Source organism: Ursus americanus, chromosome 4, assembly GCF_024610735.1.
Source record: "Ursus americanus isolate L20-20 chromosome 4, mUrsAme1.1.p, whole genome shotgun sequence".
Classification (NCBI taxonomy): Eukaryota; Metazoa; Chordata; class Mammalia; order Carnivora; family Ursidae; genus Ursus; species Ursus americanus.
Genome location: NC_142130.1, coordinates 22,991,597 through 23,010,238, shown reverse-complemented (window position 1 = coordinate 23,010,238; position 18,642 = coordinate 22,991,597). Strand labels below are relative to the sequence as shown.

The 18,642-nt window shown below is 43.4% G+C and overlaps 1 protein-coding gene across 4 annotated transcripts in view; it reads left to right on the top strand.

Annotated features, from left to right (window-relative positions):
* Positions 1-18,642, top strand: part of DGKG (diacylglycerol kinase gamma) — a 203,539-nt gene that overhangs the window by 35,226 nt on the left and 149,671 nt on the right. For all 4 annotated transcript variants that reach the window (XM_087861478.1, XM_087861477.1, XM_087861476.1 and 1 more), the window contains exon 3: positions 12,149-12,225. In XM_087861478.1, the coding sequence (XP_087717604.1) occupies positions 12,149-12,225 (77 nt within the window). The remainder of the gene's footprint in view (positions 1-12,148; positions 12,226-18,642) is intronic.

Here is an 18,642-nt window from a genome sequence, read left to right as displayed (position 1 = left end):
TTCTGTGATGTGACAGCCCCAAACCCCCAGAGCCTCTGTCCTCTTCTGCACAATGAGAGAGCTGGACTAGATGACCTCTTCCTGTGATTCCTCCCAGGCCTGACACCCATGACTCTTGTGCTCCCCATGGTCAACAGGAGGCCCCCCGTGGGGCGTCTGGTCAGTCTCCCTGTTGGCTTCCTGGAGCCCATGGCCTCCTGTCTGACCTTGATGGGCTTAGAGAAACTCTAAAATGTATTGACAAGGAGCAAGGCCTCACTTTCCAGGGTACAGGCCATTTAATTCAGCATGCTCTGTCGGTGAGCCAAGTACCGGCCCTGTCAGGGATGAAAAAGAAGCACGAAGAAAAGGCTTGCTCTTGAGGAATCAAAATCTTGTTAGGGAATCAGAAATGTGTTCATAACACAAGCAAAGAACAGGTTTAAGGCAGCAGGCAGCCACCTCTGGCAGAGCTGTCTAGACTGAGCACATAAATGAGAAGGGAATTTAAAGCTAGGGGAAATTGGTATGGGGGAGTGTATTAGCTTGCTAGCCTCCTGTGACAGAGTGCCCACAATCTGGGAGGCTTAGAACCACAGAAAGTATCTAACGGTTCTGGAGGTTACAAGTGTGAAATCAGCAGGGTTGGTTTCTCCTGAGGACTGTAAGGGAAGAATGTGTTCTAGGCTTCTCTCTTTGACTTGTAGATGGCTCTCTTCTCTCTGTCTCTCCATGACATTCTCCCTGTGTGTGTGTGTGTGTGTGTGTGTGTCTCCATACCCAAATTTCCCTTTTTACATGGACACAATCATATTGTATTAGACCCACCCTATTCCAGTATGACTTATCCTAACTAACTACATCTGTAATGACCCTATTTCCAAATAAGGTTATATTCTGAGGTGCTGGAGGGGAGTGGTCAAGACTTCAACATGTGAATTTGGGGGGAGGGGATACAATTTACCCCACAACAGAGGATTTGGCTGGGTGCACTCTGTGGAGGACAGAAGTTTAAAATGTGAGTAGTAGGTAGTCGGGGAGGGGGAGAAACAACAGAAACAAAGGGAGAGAGGCACAGAGAGGGATGTGTGTGGGTGGTGAGGAGAACCTCTGGGCTCTATGGAGAGAAGGAGAGAGAGGAGGGTGTGGGGGAGGAGAGAGGAGGGATGGGTATAGTAGGAGGCCTTAGGTCAAAGTGTAGGTTTGGACCAAGGTGGTAAAGTTCACAGCCAGGAATCTGATAGCTGTGTGCAGGGTGGCCTGAATATAGAAGCTGTCAGGTCAGGGAGGTCGAGCAGGGGCCATGGGATGAAATCTAGTCTGAGCTGAGTATCGGGGCTAGGATGGATGGTGGCAATGAACAAAGGCTGATCCGTGGAAACCTGTGGTGGACATATCACCAACATTTACAGAACGAAAGGAAGCCAGCGAAGATACCCCTGAAGGCTGTGAATCTATGACAGATGCCAACATTAGTATTCAAGGCTGGTGGGGACGGTTTGGGAATGTTGATTTTGGGATGGTGATGACACATCCACTTCTCATTCATATGCACCAGGTTCCAGGGAACCAGCAAGGAGGGAGACACAATCCCTGCCCTCAAAGAGCTCCCAGCCTAGTAGGGAAAGATAGATGGGACTCAAACAATGATGTTCAGCATGACAGGTGCTAAGGAGTGGGGAGCACAGAGGGGGAGACCTAGCCTAGCCTGGTGGGAGGCTTCCTGATGCAGCTGTGGTTTCCAGATGCCAGGAACACTAGTAGGAGGGAGGAGAGCACTGCAGGCAGAGGAAGTGGCTTGAGAAGACAGGGAGGAGAGAAGGTCATCATGGTAGCTTCAGAGAACTGCAAGCAGGTGACAGACTCGGAGCTTAGGGCATGTGGTGGTGGTGGTAGGAAAGGAGTGGGGGCAAGAACTGGAATGATAAATAAGAGCCCATTGTGGAGGGCACTGCTTTCCAAGTGAGGCATCCTACGGGTCTGGGAGGGGTGGTGGTGGGAAGACAGTGGGAAGGAGAGCTAGGCTCCAGCTCTGACATGGGAATCATTGTGTGGAGGCAGCAAGGAAGGGACAACAACAGGAATGAAAGCACTTCAGATAGCAAGCATGTGAGGGAAGAGAAGGTGGGAAACAGGGCCAAGGGTCTGCCTACAACTCGGGGTCAGCGAAGGGAAAGGAGTCAAGAAGATAGAAGAACCCGAAAGATGGCCAGGCAAAAAGAGTAGTGGGTGGAGGGAGTGGAGGGACAGAGGGGTCCACATGTGGCAAAGCAGTAGGGGAGGCAGGGGTCGAAAAGAAACCAGGGTATTTAGGAGAAGGGGGTTCCTTTTTTTTTTTTTTTTTAAAGATTTTATTTATTTATTTGACAGAGATAGAGACAGCCAGTGAGAGAGGGAACACAAGCAGGGGGAGTGGGAGAGGAAGAAGCAGGCTCATAGCGGAGGAGCCTGATGTGGGGCTCGATCCCATAACACAGGGATCACGCCCTGAGCCGAAGGCAGACGCTTAACCGCTGTGCCACCCAGGCGCCCCGAGAAGGGGGTTCCTTTGTGGCTTGGGTCTCTTTATCACCCATCGGCTTTGTCCTTTTCTGACCCCTCCTCATCTTGTTCATGTCCCGGGACCGGACAGGTGCTCTGGCCTGTTGTTGTAACAGGGGAGAGGAAAAAAAGCTACAGTTCTTGGAAAATGATTAATCCTCAGAGGAAACCCTGAAAAAGGCACTTCTACCAATTTTAGACACATGCTGGTATTCAGTCAGATTGCATTGCCATAGCAACTGCTCTTCATAACTACATAAACAGGAGCTTTGTGGTAGTGGAATAGCTGAAGTGTAGAGCCTAAGAATTGGGAACTTTCCCCGGTGGGGTTACCAGGTAGGAGAGGCCAAGAATTTCAGGATAAGAGGATCTTGGTGTACTCTGTTTATATAACAAAAACCCTATTCCTTTTCTGGTGGCCTTCTGCTGGGGGCCGGGGAGCCATGTTAAAGCTGCCCTTGGAGATGTATTTATTTATTTTATATGTACACCCACCCACCCACACACACACACACAGTTGATACATACATATATATGTATGTGTATATATGTATGTGTATATATATATATATGGTAAGCTTAATGTGAGTCAGCAAAGTGCTTGTAAAAAACATACTGTGATATTAAGAATATTTTTGTCACAAAATAAAAACAAGTATAAAAAAAACGGATGAAATTTCAAGCTACCCATGATCCCGTCTCCCAGTGATAACCACTACTAGTGTGTGTGTGTGTGTGTGTGTGTGTGTGTAAAACAGAGATGAGAGGCTATTTCATATGCTGTTCTCTTCACCCTAACAGTTACCTCCTGAATTCAGTTATCTGCTGCATCAAAACAACTTCAGCCTCGTGGGTTATAACAGCCATTTTGTTTTTTCCCGTGACCGGGCACGGCTGGGATGGCTGGTCCCTGCTCCTCGGTGTTTGGGGCTTGGGGGGGTGGGGAGGAGGGAGATGCCTCACGTGATCCAGCGGGCGTACCCACCGCCATGTTGGTACCTCAGTGTTCCTCTGTGGGACTGTTTGCTCCAAGTGCTTTATCATCTCTCAGGGCCTCTCCATGGGGCCTCTGTCTCCAGCTGGCTGGCCTGGACTTCTTACATGTGGCCCCGGACTCCAAGAGCATAAAATCAGGCCTTTTTAACGCCTGGACTCCGGGGTCCCTAAACAGAACCGTCTCCACATTCCACTGGCCTGGCCCAGACGCAGTGGGGTCAGAGAATGGACTGCGCATGTCACGGGAGAGCGGCTCACACAGGGCGCAGGGAGACTGTGGACAGCCATCTTTGGAGACTGGCTAGCACACGGTATATCATGAGGTGTTCCTGTGTTGTTCAGTACTTTTCAGAAGCACGGCTTTTAGGGGTTGCCGAGATTTCTTTTGATACATTTTTTTATTTAACCAAACCACTGACTGTGATCGTAGGATTTATTAATAGACTCATAGTGTCAAGTAAGGCAAATGGATATCTGCGTTCTGTCCTACCTTGATCAGACCTGTTTGAGAGCTGAATTTATTCCTGAGCACCACAATGTGAGATGGATATGGCCAAACCGGAACGTGTTTGAGAAGTGCTGCCAGCATGATGAGGGAACTCACAACAGGGTTATGAAGAAGTGCCTGCAAGTACTTTGACTATTTGCAGGAGAAGGGAAGACCTAGGGAAAGGATTCAAATAAATAAATAAATAAAAAGTGCTGTTGTGGGGAGAGGTTTGTAGTTAATTTTGAATGGCTTCCAGAAGTAGCACTAGGACTAATGGGAGGAAATCATCAAAGAAAGACTTAAAGCAAGGAACTTGTTGATGCCTAATGGTTAGACCTGCCCAAGATAGAATAGAATTGACTTAAAAGCAATTGAGTTTCCTTTCCCTGGATGTCCAGTTGATTAAATGACCATCATTAGCCCTTCCAATAGTTTCTATGTTGAAGCAGGTTTCTTTTCAATCTCAGAGGGCATGAGCTTGCAGGGAGGCCTCCTACTGACCCTCCCCTAATAGCTTCAAATAGAAATATAATGGGCTTATTTATACTCCTTCCAACCCTGATATTTGGGGAGAGGCAATTATTTTTCCAAGATTTGTCAAGGACAAAAACTATCAGCTTTTTCAGAAAGGGAAAAAAGGAAAAAAATGATAAAGCATCAATTTTAACTTCTAATTCTTCAAGAAATTAAACCAAACATTTTCGACATCAGCCCATGGCTGCTAGATTTTGTAGACCTTCTACACCTGGGAGAAATTTTAAGCCATCATTAAATCTAACTCCTACCCATTTTACAAATGAGAACACTGAGTCCAGAAGAGCTCAGTGACTTCCCCAAGGTCACACAGAAGATCAGTGGCAGAATAAGAATTAGAACCAAAGTTCTCAATCCCAGGTCAAGTTCAATTTGCTTCAATCCAGTTCCAATAAATTAAACAAAAAGTACCCATTAGAGTTCAACCTTCAATGATAGAGTGGGGGGAAAAATATATATAAATTAAACTATAATAGAGCAAAAATTTTAAAGTACATTTAAAGAGAATGAATCAGTAAACTGTGCTATTCATAAATATATTTCATTAGAATCAGATCAATGCCAAGTTTCTGACTTTAAGATGTAGGTAAATTACAGCTCAAAATTCAAACCTGTCAGTGTTAATATGGGAGTCAGAGAAAATGTTTAGGGCTGGTTTATAGAACAATGTAAGGCTCTAAGTAAGCTTCGTTGAAAGCTTCTTATTTATATGGGCTAGTGGAGTGAGAGTTAATCAAATGTTCTTGGAGTCCTGGGTCCATAAAGGGTCATGTCTCATTGCTTCCATCTCGGAAGGAAACCACAGCTATTTCTCACCCACGTCTCTTGCAGCCTAACTGGCCTTCTTTATATTCTGATAACTGGAACTCTACCCACAAAGAGTCACAGGATCTATGGATAGGGATAGACTTCTATGGAACAGTAGTTCTCAGAATTGAATATGCACATGAATCTCCTGGAGATCTTATTAAAATGCTGATTCTGACTCAGTAGGTCTGGGATAGTTCCAAGGTGCTGCATTCCAAGCTTCCCAGTGTTGTTGATGCTGCTGGGTCAGGGACCACTCTTTTAGTCATAAGAACGTACATGTTGTCTGATCCATTCCTCCACCTTCATTTGGGCTATGACTGATGGGGCCAAATTATTTGAAGAAAAAGTGGGAAGTTTTGCTATCAATTTTACTTATACAAATAAACCATACCAGTCATTCAGAGCATTTATGGTCAACCAGAAAATCTAAGTATCTGAAAGAGGGTTCTCTTATATGAGCCCCAAAGCCATCTGCTTTCAGTGTAAAGTCTTTTTCTCTTATTCTATATGTAGCACTGTAGCAGAGTTATCCCTTACACTGGTTCCCCTCAGTAGTTAGCTTGGTAGACCTTGCTGGTCCTCAGCCTTGGCTGCACACTGGAAATACTTGGGAGGCTTTGAACCCTTTCAGTGCCCTGACCACACATGCTCCCCCCCCCCGATCATTTAATCATAATCTATAGGTTTAGTCATGTGCCCCAATGCTCATAGCAGCAGTGTCCACAATAGCCAAACTGTGGAAGGAGCTGAGATGTCCTTCAACAGACGAATGGATAAAGAAGATGTGGTTCATATATACAATGGAATATCACTCAGCCATCAGAAAGGGTGAATACCCACCATTTGCATCAACATGGATGGAACTGGAGGGGATTATGCTAAGTGAAATAAGTCAAGCAGAGAAAGACAACTATCATATGGTTTCACTCGTATGTGGAACATAAGGAATAGCTCCAAGGACATTAGGGGAAGGAAGGGAAAACTGGGAAGAAATCAGAGAGGGAGACAAACCATGAGAGACTCTGGACTCCGGGAACCAAACTGAGGGTTACAGAAGGGAGGGAGTGGGGGAATGGGGTAACCGAGCGATGGGATTAAGGAGGGCATGTGTGGTGATGAGCACTGGGTGTTATATGCAACTAATGAATCGTCGAACACTACATCAAAAACTAATGATGTACTATATGCTGGCTAGTTGAACATAATAATAAAAAAATTAAAAGTAAAATAAAAATTTTAAAAAACCCTAATGATGTATTATATGCTGGCTGATTGAATGTAATAAAAAAAAGTATAAAAATTTTTTTGAAAAATCTATAGGTGTAGGATCCAGGCACGAGTAGTGTTTAAAGCTCTCCAGGTAATTCCACCATGCAGCCAAGGTTGAAACCACTGGTCGAGGTTTTCTCCCTATGCCCCTGCAAATATAGGACATATGGGACAAGCACAATAACCCCAGTCCCTTTTCTAGTCCTCCTTTATTCCATGAATCTTTATTGAACATTGATTTTATGCCAGGCAGTGGGCTCTATACTGGGAAGAAACAGTGCACAGGAAAAGAAGTGTAGCTGGGAGAATGTGTGAGTGCTTATGAACCTGGGCTTCTTACACATGCTTTCCACACTCCGCTTTGGGGCCTGATTCCTCCTGGCTGAAAAGGTGGGCCTTTTGATGCCCTGCTCCTGGATCTGGCATCTCTGTCCCTACATCATTCTCCATCTTTCTAGAACCCTTAGGAAACACCACTCTCACTTTAGTGCACCTCACTGTGTTCTTGACTCCCTGAAATACTTAGAAAACTTACTCGTACTTCCCAGCCATCATCTAAAGAAGGAAAATCTAGGTTTTTGTTTTTTGGATTTTTTTTTCCTTTTTATGTGCCAACTTTCTCTTTTTCCCTCTCTGTGTCTTTTCCTCCCAGAGTTGAGTCATTTATGGTCTTCTCAGTCTATGGAATATATTCCTCTAGCCTCAGCATCTTGGTTTCATCTAGGTTGTGACAGGCAAGCCTTACTAGTCAGCCACAAATATACAAGAATGTTACTTAAGGGCTTCTCATCAAAAGTGAGGTCCATGCACCTGCATAATTGGCGTCACCGAATGTCAGGCTCTGTCCTGCTGTCCCAGCAGTCCCTGATGAATCAGATCTGCATTTAAACCTGACCCTCAGGCAGCCCCTGCACATGCCCAATTTGAGAAGCTCTTGGGGGACTTTGAGGCATAGAGAGTTATTATGCACCTTATAATTTCACTCTCATCTATGGGTTTTCAGGTTCCCATTTGAAAATGTTGAGTTAGAGTTATTTCAGAGTTTAATGGTCTGACTAGTGCTCACATGCTCTGTGTTCTTAACTAGAAGATGGTCCATAAACTTTGGGTTCTGGTTCATCAGCACCGCTGACGTTCCACTGTAAACACTGAATCTCCTGATTTGTCTGCTTGCTCAGTTGGAGGGCGTCCCTCTCCCACACACGCGTGGCAGTGAAGGTGCTTGTGAGCTGGGCCAAATTTTCTCCTTAAAAAGGCTTTGAATGTGCTCAAACACTAGGAACGAGTGTTTGGTTAAGGTCCCAGAATTCTTGGCACCTAAAACATAAAGAGACAATTTTGGATTGAAGCTCCTTAGGGTAGTTGTTACTATTAGTGACCTTGATCATGGAAAAGAGCCTTCTTGACCCCTGGTTTGGGGTAAAACTGCATGCTGATGGTTCTGCCGGTGCAAGTTACTGCAGGATGTATCCCTGCCTCACCACAAAGCTGAATAAGTTGACCTATTGGATAAAGTTCCTTAGTGTTGTCCACTTCAGCAACGGAGAATGTCTGCCAAGCATGGTGATTTCGGACTTAGCAGAGTTAGAAATTTCTTTTTCCTTTTGCAATAATTATCCAACAAGTTTAGCTGCTTCCTAAGGTAGTCTTCATTTCTAACAATAAAATTACATTCACAGAACAGCAGTTCTTAACCTTGACTGTACGTTTGAACCCCCAGGAAGCTTTAAAATATTTTAATTCCTGAGTTTCCAAAGAGATGCTGACTTCATTGGTCTCGGGTGAAGCCTGGGTTTCAGTGTATATAGGCTCCTCAGGTGGTTCTGACATATAGCCAGGTTTGACAGGCACTATCAGAGAGTAAAGGCCTTATCTTCTGATTTACCCATGTTCATGTATCCAGTGAAGCTAATAGCTGTGTCACATTATTAGATATGCTAAAAATCAGAGTCACCCACTCACTAGCCGTGTGCCCTTGAAGGAATCATCTAAATTTCATAAGCCTCGGTTTTTTCTTCTCCAAAATAAGGACCATTGGGGCACCTAGGTGGCTCAGTTGGTTGAGCGTCTGCCTTCAGCTCAGGTCATGATCCTGAGGTCCTGGGATCGAGCCCCAGTTCAGGCTCCCCGCTCATTGGGGAGTCTGCTTCTCTCTCTGCCTTTCCCCCTGCTTGTGCTCTCTCTCTCTCTCTCTCAAATAAAATCTTTAAAAAAAAAGTAAAATAAAATAAAATAGGGACCATTATTATATTAGAGAACAGTTGTGGAGATTTAAATAAAACATATAACTAGTCAGTGTCTAGCATATGGTAAGCACTCAACGAAATGGGAGTTCTTGCAAAGAACTGTGGACATGGCCCTCTTGTAGACACTTAGGAATAGAACTGGATCTCCTCCGAGTCTGGTGGTGGCACTACCGTACAGGCTTCTGCTGTCTACTGAGGCTGTGTGGTTGGGCCCACAGACGGTCCATGGGGTAAGATCAAGGAATGCTCTGAAGAGGTCCCTCATTGTTCTTAGCTGTTGTAAGATGAAACAGAATGGAGCAGTCCCCCTTACTCCTCAGGCAAATAGAAACCCAGCCTAGAAACCTGTCAAAAATAAAACTAATAAAATATCAAAGGACATCCCATGAGAAAGGAATGCATCTCAAATTTGAGAATTAGATTTTCTCCCTTTTTTTAAAGGGACAGGTGTTGAGACTATGAGCACATTAAGGCCCATGAAACAAATTGAAGTAAATGCATGGTGAACACCCCCATGGAAATCTAGGAACCAGCAATCTCTTGGATTGTGTTTTTTTTTTTTCTATTTAAGTTAGGCTGTTAATCAGAGATTTTAAAATACTTTCTCTGTTTTTCTTTTTAAAGCCTGTTTAATTTGAATGTGAACATAGGATGAACATACTTGTGTATGTATATATACATGTATGTGCATGTGTGTGTGTAGCATGCATTTATAGCATACATTTAAATATAAATCAGGATTTTGCAAATATATCCTCACTTAGAACCAAAAATAGGATTTCTGCTAGGATCAACTGTGGAATCTCCAAAATGTGACAATAATATCAAAAGTATGAATTCAAATGAAATCACTCCCCTGGTTCTCAATCAAAATGCTGGCTCTTTACTACTCTTGCAGAAGCCACACCAAGGGTACCCATGCTTCCAAATTTGTACTTTTTAATGCAGTCCAGATTTGGCCACTCTGGCTAGCCTGAAAATCTCCCATTAAAATAGATTCTAAAATGCAGTCTTTTCTGAGTAATTGAGCTGCCCATACAATGATTTGAATATAATATATATAATGTTAACTGAGCTCTCGCCTAATTTTAAGCTCTCTTCCATTCTGTTGCCAGAGTGGCCTTTAGAAAACAGAGACTCAATTATGGTACTCCACTGTTCAGGAAACCTTTAAGAATTTCAAATCAATGTCCTTAGCTTGGTACTCAAGACTCCTGCAAATCTGGCCCCAAACTGCTCTCTGGTTCTGACTTTCCTAGATCTTGTGATGCCCATCTTTGCATCTTTGTTCACCCTGTCCCTTCTTTGAATACTCTTTCCACTTTATGTCTGCCTTTCACACCTCACTCATTCTTTACGCCTCAGCTCAAATGTTACCTCCTGTATAGGACATCCCTGGTCCCCACCCAAGCTTACTGTCATCCTAAGTTTACTTCTTTCTTGCTCATTCTACTTCTCTGATCTGTGCTTCCTAGAGCTTCTATGTTATTACTATTGCATTAATTACAATTTCCCTTGTGCTAGCAAGTATTTGGGAAGTAACAGTGAATAGTGCTTAAGGGAAAGTAATATGGACTTAGGTCCAAACTAGACCTGAATTAAAACCCTCTTAGGCAAGTCACTTAATTTTTCTGAATTTCAACTTCTTCATCTGTAAACTAAAGAAAATATAACCAAATGTGCATGGATTGGCAGGGGAGAGTATATGAGAATATGCAGTAAAGGCCCCCAATAAGAGGTAGCCATCATTACCACAATTATTCAGATCATCTCCCCAGCGAGTTCATCAACAGTACCTTGCAGCATCTCACCCTCCATAGTGTTTTCTGAATTGAATGGAAGCAGCCCAAATTGATGACATCTGCTGCCTGGATCTCACTGAGCTATTAGTTTTTCAACATCTGTTTTGAATTTCAGGAAGAAATGTCCATTTTTAGGCAACATCAACATTTTCCTGTGGCATTTCAGTATGTCTCAGTCCTGAAATGATTATAACTTGTGCTTGATTGAATCCAAGTCAGCAGAGCCATGGAGAACAGCTCAGCCCATGAGCACATCTACTTTACACAGGCCTATGAGAGAGTGTAGCCCTCTTTACAAAGAGCATGTACACCAAGGAACACTATGTCAATTTTTAATAACATTGCCCTTTGCTCAGATGTTCAAATGATGGCAGTAGTGGAGCTTGGGAAGCTCTTAATTATCCACAGTACTGCAAGACAAGGAGAGCACAGAGACCCTGGTTTTCTCTGATGTCTAGAGTTCTGGTAACTACACAGGATACACTCAGACTATATTTATAATGACAATTATTGTCTCCCTTTTGTAGACTCCCAATTTCCTTATAAATCTCAAAAGAAGAAGAAGAAGCTACTATTTTCTCTGGTGGTTTCCAAATTATTTCCAATGGAAAGGAGAATTTTCTAAGTCACCATGCTTCATGAATCCTGAGTCTCTGTTTCAGCACCAAGGACAGAGCATCACTGCACTTAATGCCCATTCATCTTACTTAATCAACAAAAATTTTAAATTTCTGCTCAGATTTTATGCAATCACCTAGTGTATTGGTTTTCTGAACACTAGTTATGTGTCAGACCGTGATATGATATACAAAGACTCACTAGCCAATTACAGATCTCAAGGTAGAACTGAGGCAGGAGATGAGTAAGAGAGGCAATTACAACACTATATGACAAGTGCTGTTAGAGTTGTGTACAAGTCATGTGGGATCCAGGACAGGGAATTCTAACTGATAAAGGAAGACTTTACAAAGGGCCTGGCATTTGAGCTAGGTACCAAGAATTGAGTGAAGTTTACAATATAGAGAAGAGACTCCATGAAAGAATGAATGAGTGAACACACAGTGTATTCAGGGAGTTATGGAAATGCGATTTGGTATGGCTGAAAAGTGGAGTGAGTGGAAGGTTAAAGTAAGAGATAAGGAATGGGCTAGGTCAAATTACCACTTACTTACATACCAAGCTAAGGGAGGTAAGTTTTGTCCTGGGAAAATTGAGAGCCATTAAAGTATATTGAGTAGGAAAATGATTGGATCACATTTGTGTTTTAGAAAGATAGTTCATACGGCAGGAGAGAGAGAGAGAGACTATACTGAAAAAAAGAAATAAGAGGGCAGAAGGGCAGGTAAGGGTGACATTTTTCCACTTAGCCCTGGGAATGAGGGGTTGCTCCATCATAACCAAGGTTAGACTGGGAGAATTTACTTGGCCCAGCTCCTGTTAGCTGTTCACCAATATTTCACATGTGCATTATGTCTCTCCAGATTCTTCCAAGAAGATAAAGGATGTCTTGGCTGAGTTTCATGAGGGTGGGAGCCTCAAACAATATGACCCACATGAGGTAAGAACGTTTCCATTTCAAGCCTTTAAAAAGCCTTGTGTTCTAGCTTTTCCATAATTTGTTCCACTCTTAGAAGTTTAGCTCATTTTAAAGAACTTGTTTCTCAACATATTTTCTCCTAAGTCTCAAATGAGCCATTTATGTTTGCCAAGTTTAATCATTCTCTCACTGTCCTAGAAGACTGCATCATACCTTCCTCTCTCTCTTCAAATCTTTCCCTTTTCCTGTCCTCATTCTCAGTTATCAACCATACTTTATACTTCACTGAGAAAATAGAAACAATCAGAAGAGTTCTTCCACAAGATCCTCACCCACCTCTGTACCTTTTCTCCTGTAACTAGGAATGAACTCTCCATGCTCCTAGTAAGTTCAGCCCCTCCATGTGTGCACTCATTCCCATCTTCTTCTAGTCTACTGACAGGCATTGCTCTCTCTCTATATATATCTTCTTCACATCAGCTTTCCACTCTTTGTTAGGTTTTTCTCATCAACATATAAACATACTGTTATTTGTCCTATATTAAAATTGTTCTCCTGACTCTAATTTTCCAGTTACCTCATTTCTTTCCTGTCCCTTACAGCAAAACTGTGCAAAAGATTTCTCTTTAGTCATTGCCTCTGATTTCTCTTCTTCCCACTTTCTTGAAAGCCCTTCAATCAGAGCATAACCCTCACTCCTCCACTAAAACCACTGGTGAGGACAGCCAAGGATCTCCATGTAGCTAAACTCAATACGCGTTGTACTCAACAGCATTGGACACAGTTGGTCAGATCCTCCCCTACTGTCTTCACTTGGATTTCAGGATGCTACACTCTCCTGGTTTTCCTTTCCTTTCTAACTTGACATTTCCACTGAAAAATCAAATTGCTATCTCAAACTTAACATGAGCTAAACCGAGCTCATTGATCTTCTCCTGTAACGCCTGTTTTCCCAGCTTTCTTCCCCATTTCAGTAAATGACAACTCAGTTCTTCAAGTTCTTCAGTCTAAAACTATGGAGTCATCCTTGAGTTTTCCTTTCAAGTCCCACATCCAATTCATCAGCAGACCCTGTCACCTCTACCTTCAAAATACATCTAAAATCTAGTCACATCCCACCACAGGCACTGCTTCCACCCTTCCCTGAGGCACCACCATATTTTGCCCGGATTATTGTAATAGTCACCTAACTGGGCTCCTTGTTTCTGCTCTTGACCTTTAAAGTCTGTTCTTCAAACACATCCTGAGCAATCTGTTGAAACTTAAGTCAGATCATGTCACTGCTCTGCTTTACAGTCCCTCATGGTTCCCCCACCCCCTACTCAGAGTTAAAATCAAGGTCATTCCCATCTGTACCTCCCTCTACTCTACCCTCATCTCTTGCTACTCTCTTCCTCATTCCTTTCCAGCCTTCTTGATGCTGTCAAACAAGCCAAGGTTGCTCTAACCTCAGTAACTTTGCATTTGCTTTTGCCTCTTCCTGGACTGTTTCTCCCACATGTATCTACATTGTTTATTTCCTCACCTCCTTCAAGCATTTGCTCAAATCACCTTCTCAGTGAATGTCACCTTCTGTATTTAAAATCTTAAGGCCTCTTTCCTGATGCAACCCTCTGTTCTGCCGTATTGTCCTCCTTAGTATTCCTCACCACTTGTCCTGCTATGTATTTGTTCATTTCGGTATCCCCAATGCCCAGAGGAGTAATCTGGCTCATAGCGGGCATTCAAGAAATATTTGTTGAATGAGTAAATGAATGCAAGACCTCCGCTACTTTCCAATTCAAGTCATTTCATGTTTCTTGAACATCCAGGCACTGTGCTGGGCACTGTAGAAGACATAAAGGTGAGGAAGCACAGTTCTTGACCTCCAGAACTTACTTCCTATTGGCAGGCTCTGGAGTTACATGGTCTTAGGTTAGATTTCTACCTTTATTGCCAACCAGCAATGTGGCCTGAAATAATATTTCACCTCTCTGAGCCTTGCTTTCCTCATCTGTGACCGGAAGAGAACAACAAGCAAAATCATTGATTTTGTAGATGAGTGGATGGAATGAGATCATTTCTGCAAAATGTCTAACACTTTATAGGACACTTAAAAAATGATACCTATTATTATTCGCCTTCTGGCTTCTTTCCCCAGAATGTTTTAAACTCAACTTCCTTTTCCCTGCTCCTGGGTCCTTTTATGAGGGCCAATTGCAGAAAAGTGACTGACTGATCAGCAGGACAGACTTAGGACAAGGCTGGTCACTTATTTATTCGTATTGTCATCCTTTCAATGACCGTTGAGTCAACTCTGCTGCTGGGCACTGGCAGCAAACCAACAAAGCACACGTCCTTGAGGTTTACCTGAGCAGGGGCTTTGGATAAAATGCACCGATCCTCAGGAGCATGAAGCAGGAGGAAGGCTGCCAGTACAGGAGCCAGACGGAGAATGAACCATTTCAAAGAACATTCCTGAGGAGAAGCCATGCAGAGAAGATGGCAGCTGCAAAGAACTCCCTGCCCCTCCCACCTCCCACCCCCAGCTCCAAAAACACAGGAACAAAGAAGGGTGGGGGCTGCTAATCAGCCCGTCAGCCCTCAGGCTAAAGAGTGGGAGGGAAACAATTTGGTCAGGGCCACTGAGGGTGTGAAGGCCGCGAGCTTTCAGAAGCAGAGAGCAGCTTGGCTGTTAGGAGCCTGCTGCCACCCCCGCCTCCATCAGGCTGGCCCCCACTCTTTGTACGCCTGGCACTGCTGTGTCCCAGGGAAGCTCTGTCACTCTGATTTTATTGTCTCTCACAGTGTGGCTGGCTTCTAGTAGGTGTAATGTCCTCGCACGGGGTTGGGGACACAAAAAGAATTTAATTTCTCTTGAGCTTGATGGCTTACTGCTGCTAAAATGTCTCAAGGAAGAATGAGTTAGTTGTGGGAAGGGGCAAGTAGCTAGGAAAGCGAGGCCAGGAATAAAAGTTTGCATCTGGCCCTGACAAGCATGCCCCTGCCCATCAGAACGGAGCGATTCTCTGGAGAACCAGAGTACAGCAGAAAACAGCCAGAAAGTGAACCAGAGCGCAGTGGAGCAAAAGGGCAAGATGGCTTGGTGGCCTTACAATCTTAGACATATCTAAGCACAGGGCCCAGCTCTGCCACTTGCTTTATGACTCTGAGCAAGTTATTCATGTTTTCAGAATTTTGTTTAATCCACCAGATGGGAGTAATAGTCCCACCTCACACTGATGTTTTAAGACTTAAATGAGATCATGTATAGAAACTGCCCGATACCCAGTAAGCCGTCCATCTAGTTTCTCTCCCTTCTTGACCTGTGCAAGAATTCGCACTTTATAAGCAGATGGCAAAAACAGCAATTGCCCAGTTAGTTCCCCTGCGAAAGTGGCAGTTTCTGGGAAAAAATGGGCCTGCGCCATGACAGTGCCTAGCATGTTGTTTCAGAGCTCAGAGAGTTGCCAACATGCCTCATAGTGTTTGTTTATCTGATTTGGGCATAGTAAACCCCTTTCTACCCATCGCACATTCAGTAGCAGCTACTCTGAGCCTGGTTTGTGCTCATGAAGATCTTACTCTCTCCTAACTCAAATACAGCTCTGAGAGTGGCACACAGTCACTTTTTTTTTTTTTTTTTTTTTGCATACTGTACTTGAGGTTCTTGGAGAGAGTGACAGGGAGCTGTATGTTAGTACTGGGACCTGGAACAGACACGGGAGCAGGAGCACTGGCCTGGGAGTCAGAAGATCAGACTTCTGGTTTAACCCTGCTGTTAGGTGGCTGGGGCAAGTCACTGAACTTTCAGAGCCTCAGTGACATGAGGGGGTCTGGGCTCTTCTGATGTGAATGACCTTTGTTTCTGGGCTTATTCTATGCCATCTTGTTCCCCTGAATAGGGTCATGAATGGTTGGACATGTGTTCAATCATTGTTTTCTAAGTTCTCATAATAGTTTGTCAGTACTTTTCCTATACTCACCACTGTTGATCCTGTATTGGAATTATTTCAATACCTGAGTCTCTTGAAGGTATAGACCTGCATGTATGTCACAGGTGTGTTCCCCAAGGTGTTTCTTGTACCTGGGAGGCTCAATGCACATATATTGACTGAATAGATCCTACAATTATTGAAGACAGCCAAATGTACAACAAGAAACCCCACATCCATTAAAATACCTATCAGGAAACTGTCACAGGTGGTGTGGGGGATACTTAGATGAAATAGGATATTTCACTACCTTCCCAGAACTCTAGATCTAGTTGAGGAACTAAGGATATATTTATCATAAACAACTATGTATTTTTTTTAAAGATTCTATTTATTTATTTGACAGAGATAGAGACAGACAGCGAGAGAGGGAACACAAGCAGGGGGAGTGGGAGAGGAAGAAGCAAGCTCCCAGCGGAGGAGCCTGATGTGGGGCTCGATCCCATAACGCCGGGATCACGCCCTGAGCCGAAGGCAGACGCTTAACCGCTGTGCCACCTAGGCGCCCCATAAACAGCTATGTATTAATCAGAGGGCAGCTGATAAAAGTGTCACAGGACATGAACCAATGTGAAAAAGTACAGAAATTCAGGTACAGGAGATCATACCAGGCTTCCTGGAGGAGGCGACATCTGGGCTGGACCTTAAAGGATAGCTAGAATTTTAACAGGTAGAGAAGGAAGCAGTTTATGAGATATGCATGGAGCCTTGACCAGGAAAGAACATGGAGATCAGTGTGGACAGAGGGTAGAGGTACACATGGGGAATAATAGGAGAAAAGACTAGAATGATCTCTGAGCTTGAAGTAGCTAAAAATCTAGGTTGGAATGGGGTTATGGGAGGGCTGTGAATCCCAGAGGACTCAAGGAGTACACAGGATGATCCACTAGAGTGTGGGAACACTGCAAATTAGACCTTCTATTCACATTGATTTTTATCTCATCTTTCTTCTATTTTCTAATTTCTTCTCTTGTGTATGTTTTGTAGTGTATAATAGAGGGGCCCAGTGGTACATGTATATAATTTCTAAGTAAAGGTAAATGGGAATGCATGCTCAAAAATGTTATAGAGGGGCATATGATTTTAAAACTGATCTCACCTCTCCCGTGGGCTATTAGGAGGCATGGAAAGTTTTTGAGTAGGGAAGCAATCTGTTCAGAATTGTGCTTTGGGAAGATCAATCTGGCAAGGATGGATAAGATGGGAGGACTGACAGATGGGGGTGGAGGCAAATTGAGAAGTATTGCAGTGGTCCAGGTAGGAGGCACGGAACAGAAGTCTGAAACCAGGGAACATTGGGCCTCCATAGCCTTCTAGTCTGGGTGGAGGCAGCTGGGCAGTGGACACAAAGAAAAGACCTGGAGGTGACAGATGTGGCAAAAGAACAGTGAATAGAAGGAAGAGACAAAACCTAGTCTCAGATGACTGGAAGATCAAAACGGAGCCTGGTATTGCCAGGGTTAGCAGAAACTGCAGGGTCAGGAAGAGGAGCTGCTTGAGGGAGGGAGCTAATAGAAGTTGAGAACTTGAGATCTTCTCATTCAGCACTCACCATCTGCTGAAGAAGAAACTGAGGTTCCCAAAGAGGGAGAAATGGGGTAGAGCTGAGTCCAGTCACGAGGTCTCCAAAATCCCACACTGCTCTTGTTTGATGATCTTTCAGCTTTGGTTTTTGAAGAGCGTTATATTAGATTTGGTTTAACTAAAATTTCTCTTTTTAAAAATCATTTAGTATAGTCTTTTTTCCAGAAATATTTCATGCTGATAGTTCTCAATTTGATAAAAAGATTAACAGGACACTTTGGGACTCAAAACTATAGTTGACCCTTGAGTAATATGGGGGTTAGGATCACCGACCCCCAAAGCAGTCAGAAATCCACATAAAACTTTTGTTGACTCCCTGAAGGATTAATTACTAATAGCCTACTGTTGACTGGAAGCCTTACTTTTAACATAAACAGTTGATTAACACATATTTTGTATGTTATATGTACTGTATATACTGTACTATATTCTACAATAAAGGAAGCTAGGGAAAAGAAAATGTCATTAAGGAAATCATAAAGAAGAAAAAATACATTGACAGTACCATACTGTATTTATTGAAAAAATTCCACATGTAAGTAGGCTTGCACAGTTCAAACGCATGTTGTTCAAGGATCAATTGTACATTGTAAACAGTACTTGTCAATTTAAATAGTGCAAATGGAAAAGACAATGCAGAAAGAGCCTTTTAAAATAATAAGTGCCATCAGCAAATACATAGTCAAATCAAAGTAGAGAATGAAGAAAACCAAAATTGCGTAACACCATGGAAAACAGAAAGTTCAAGAAGAGAGGATGGGATGCTACAGAGAAGCCAAAGATGAGCAAGTCAGAAAAGAGACAACTGAGTTGATGACCTTTGAGAGAGTGGGTTCAGAGGTGATGGGCTAGAACCCAGACCAAATGGGACTAAGGAGGC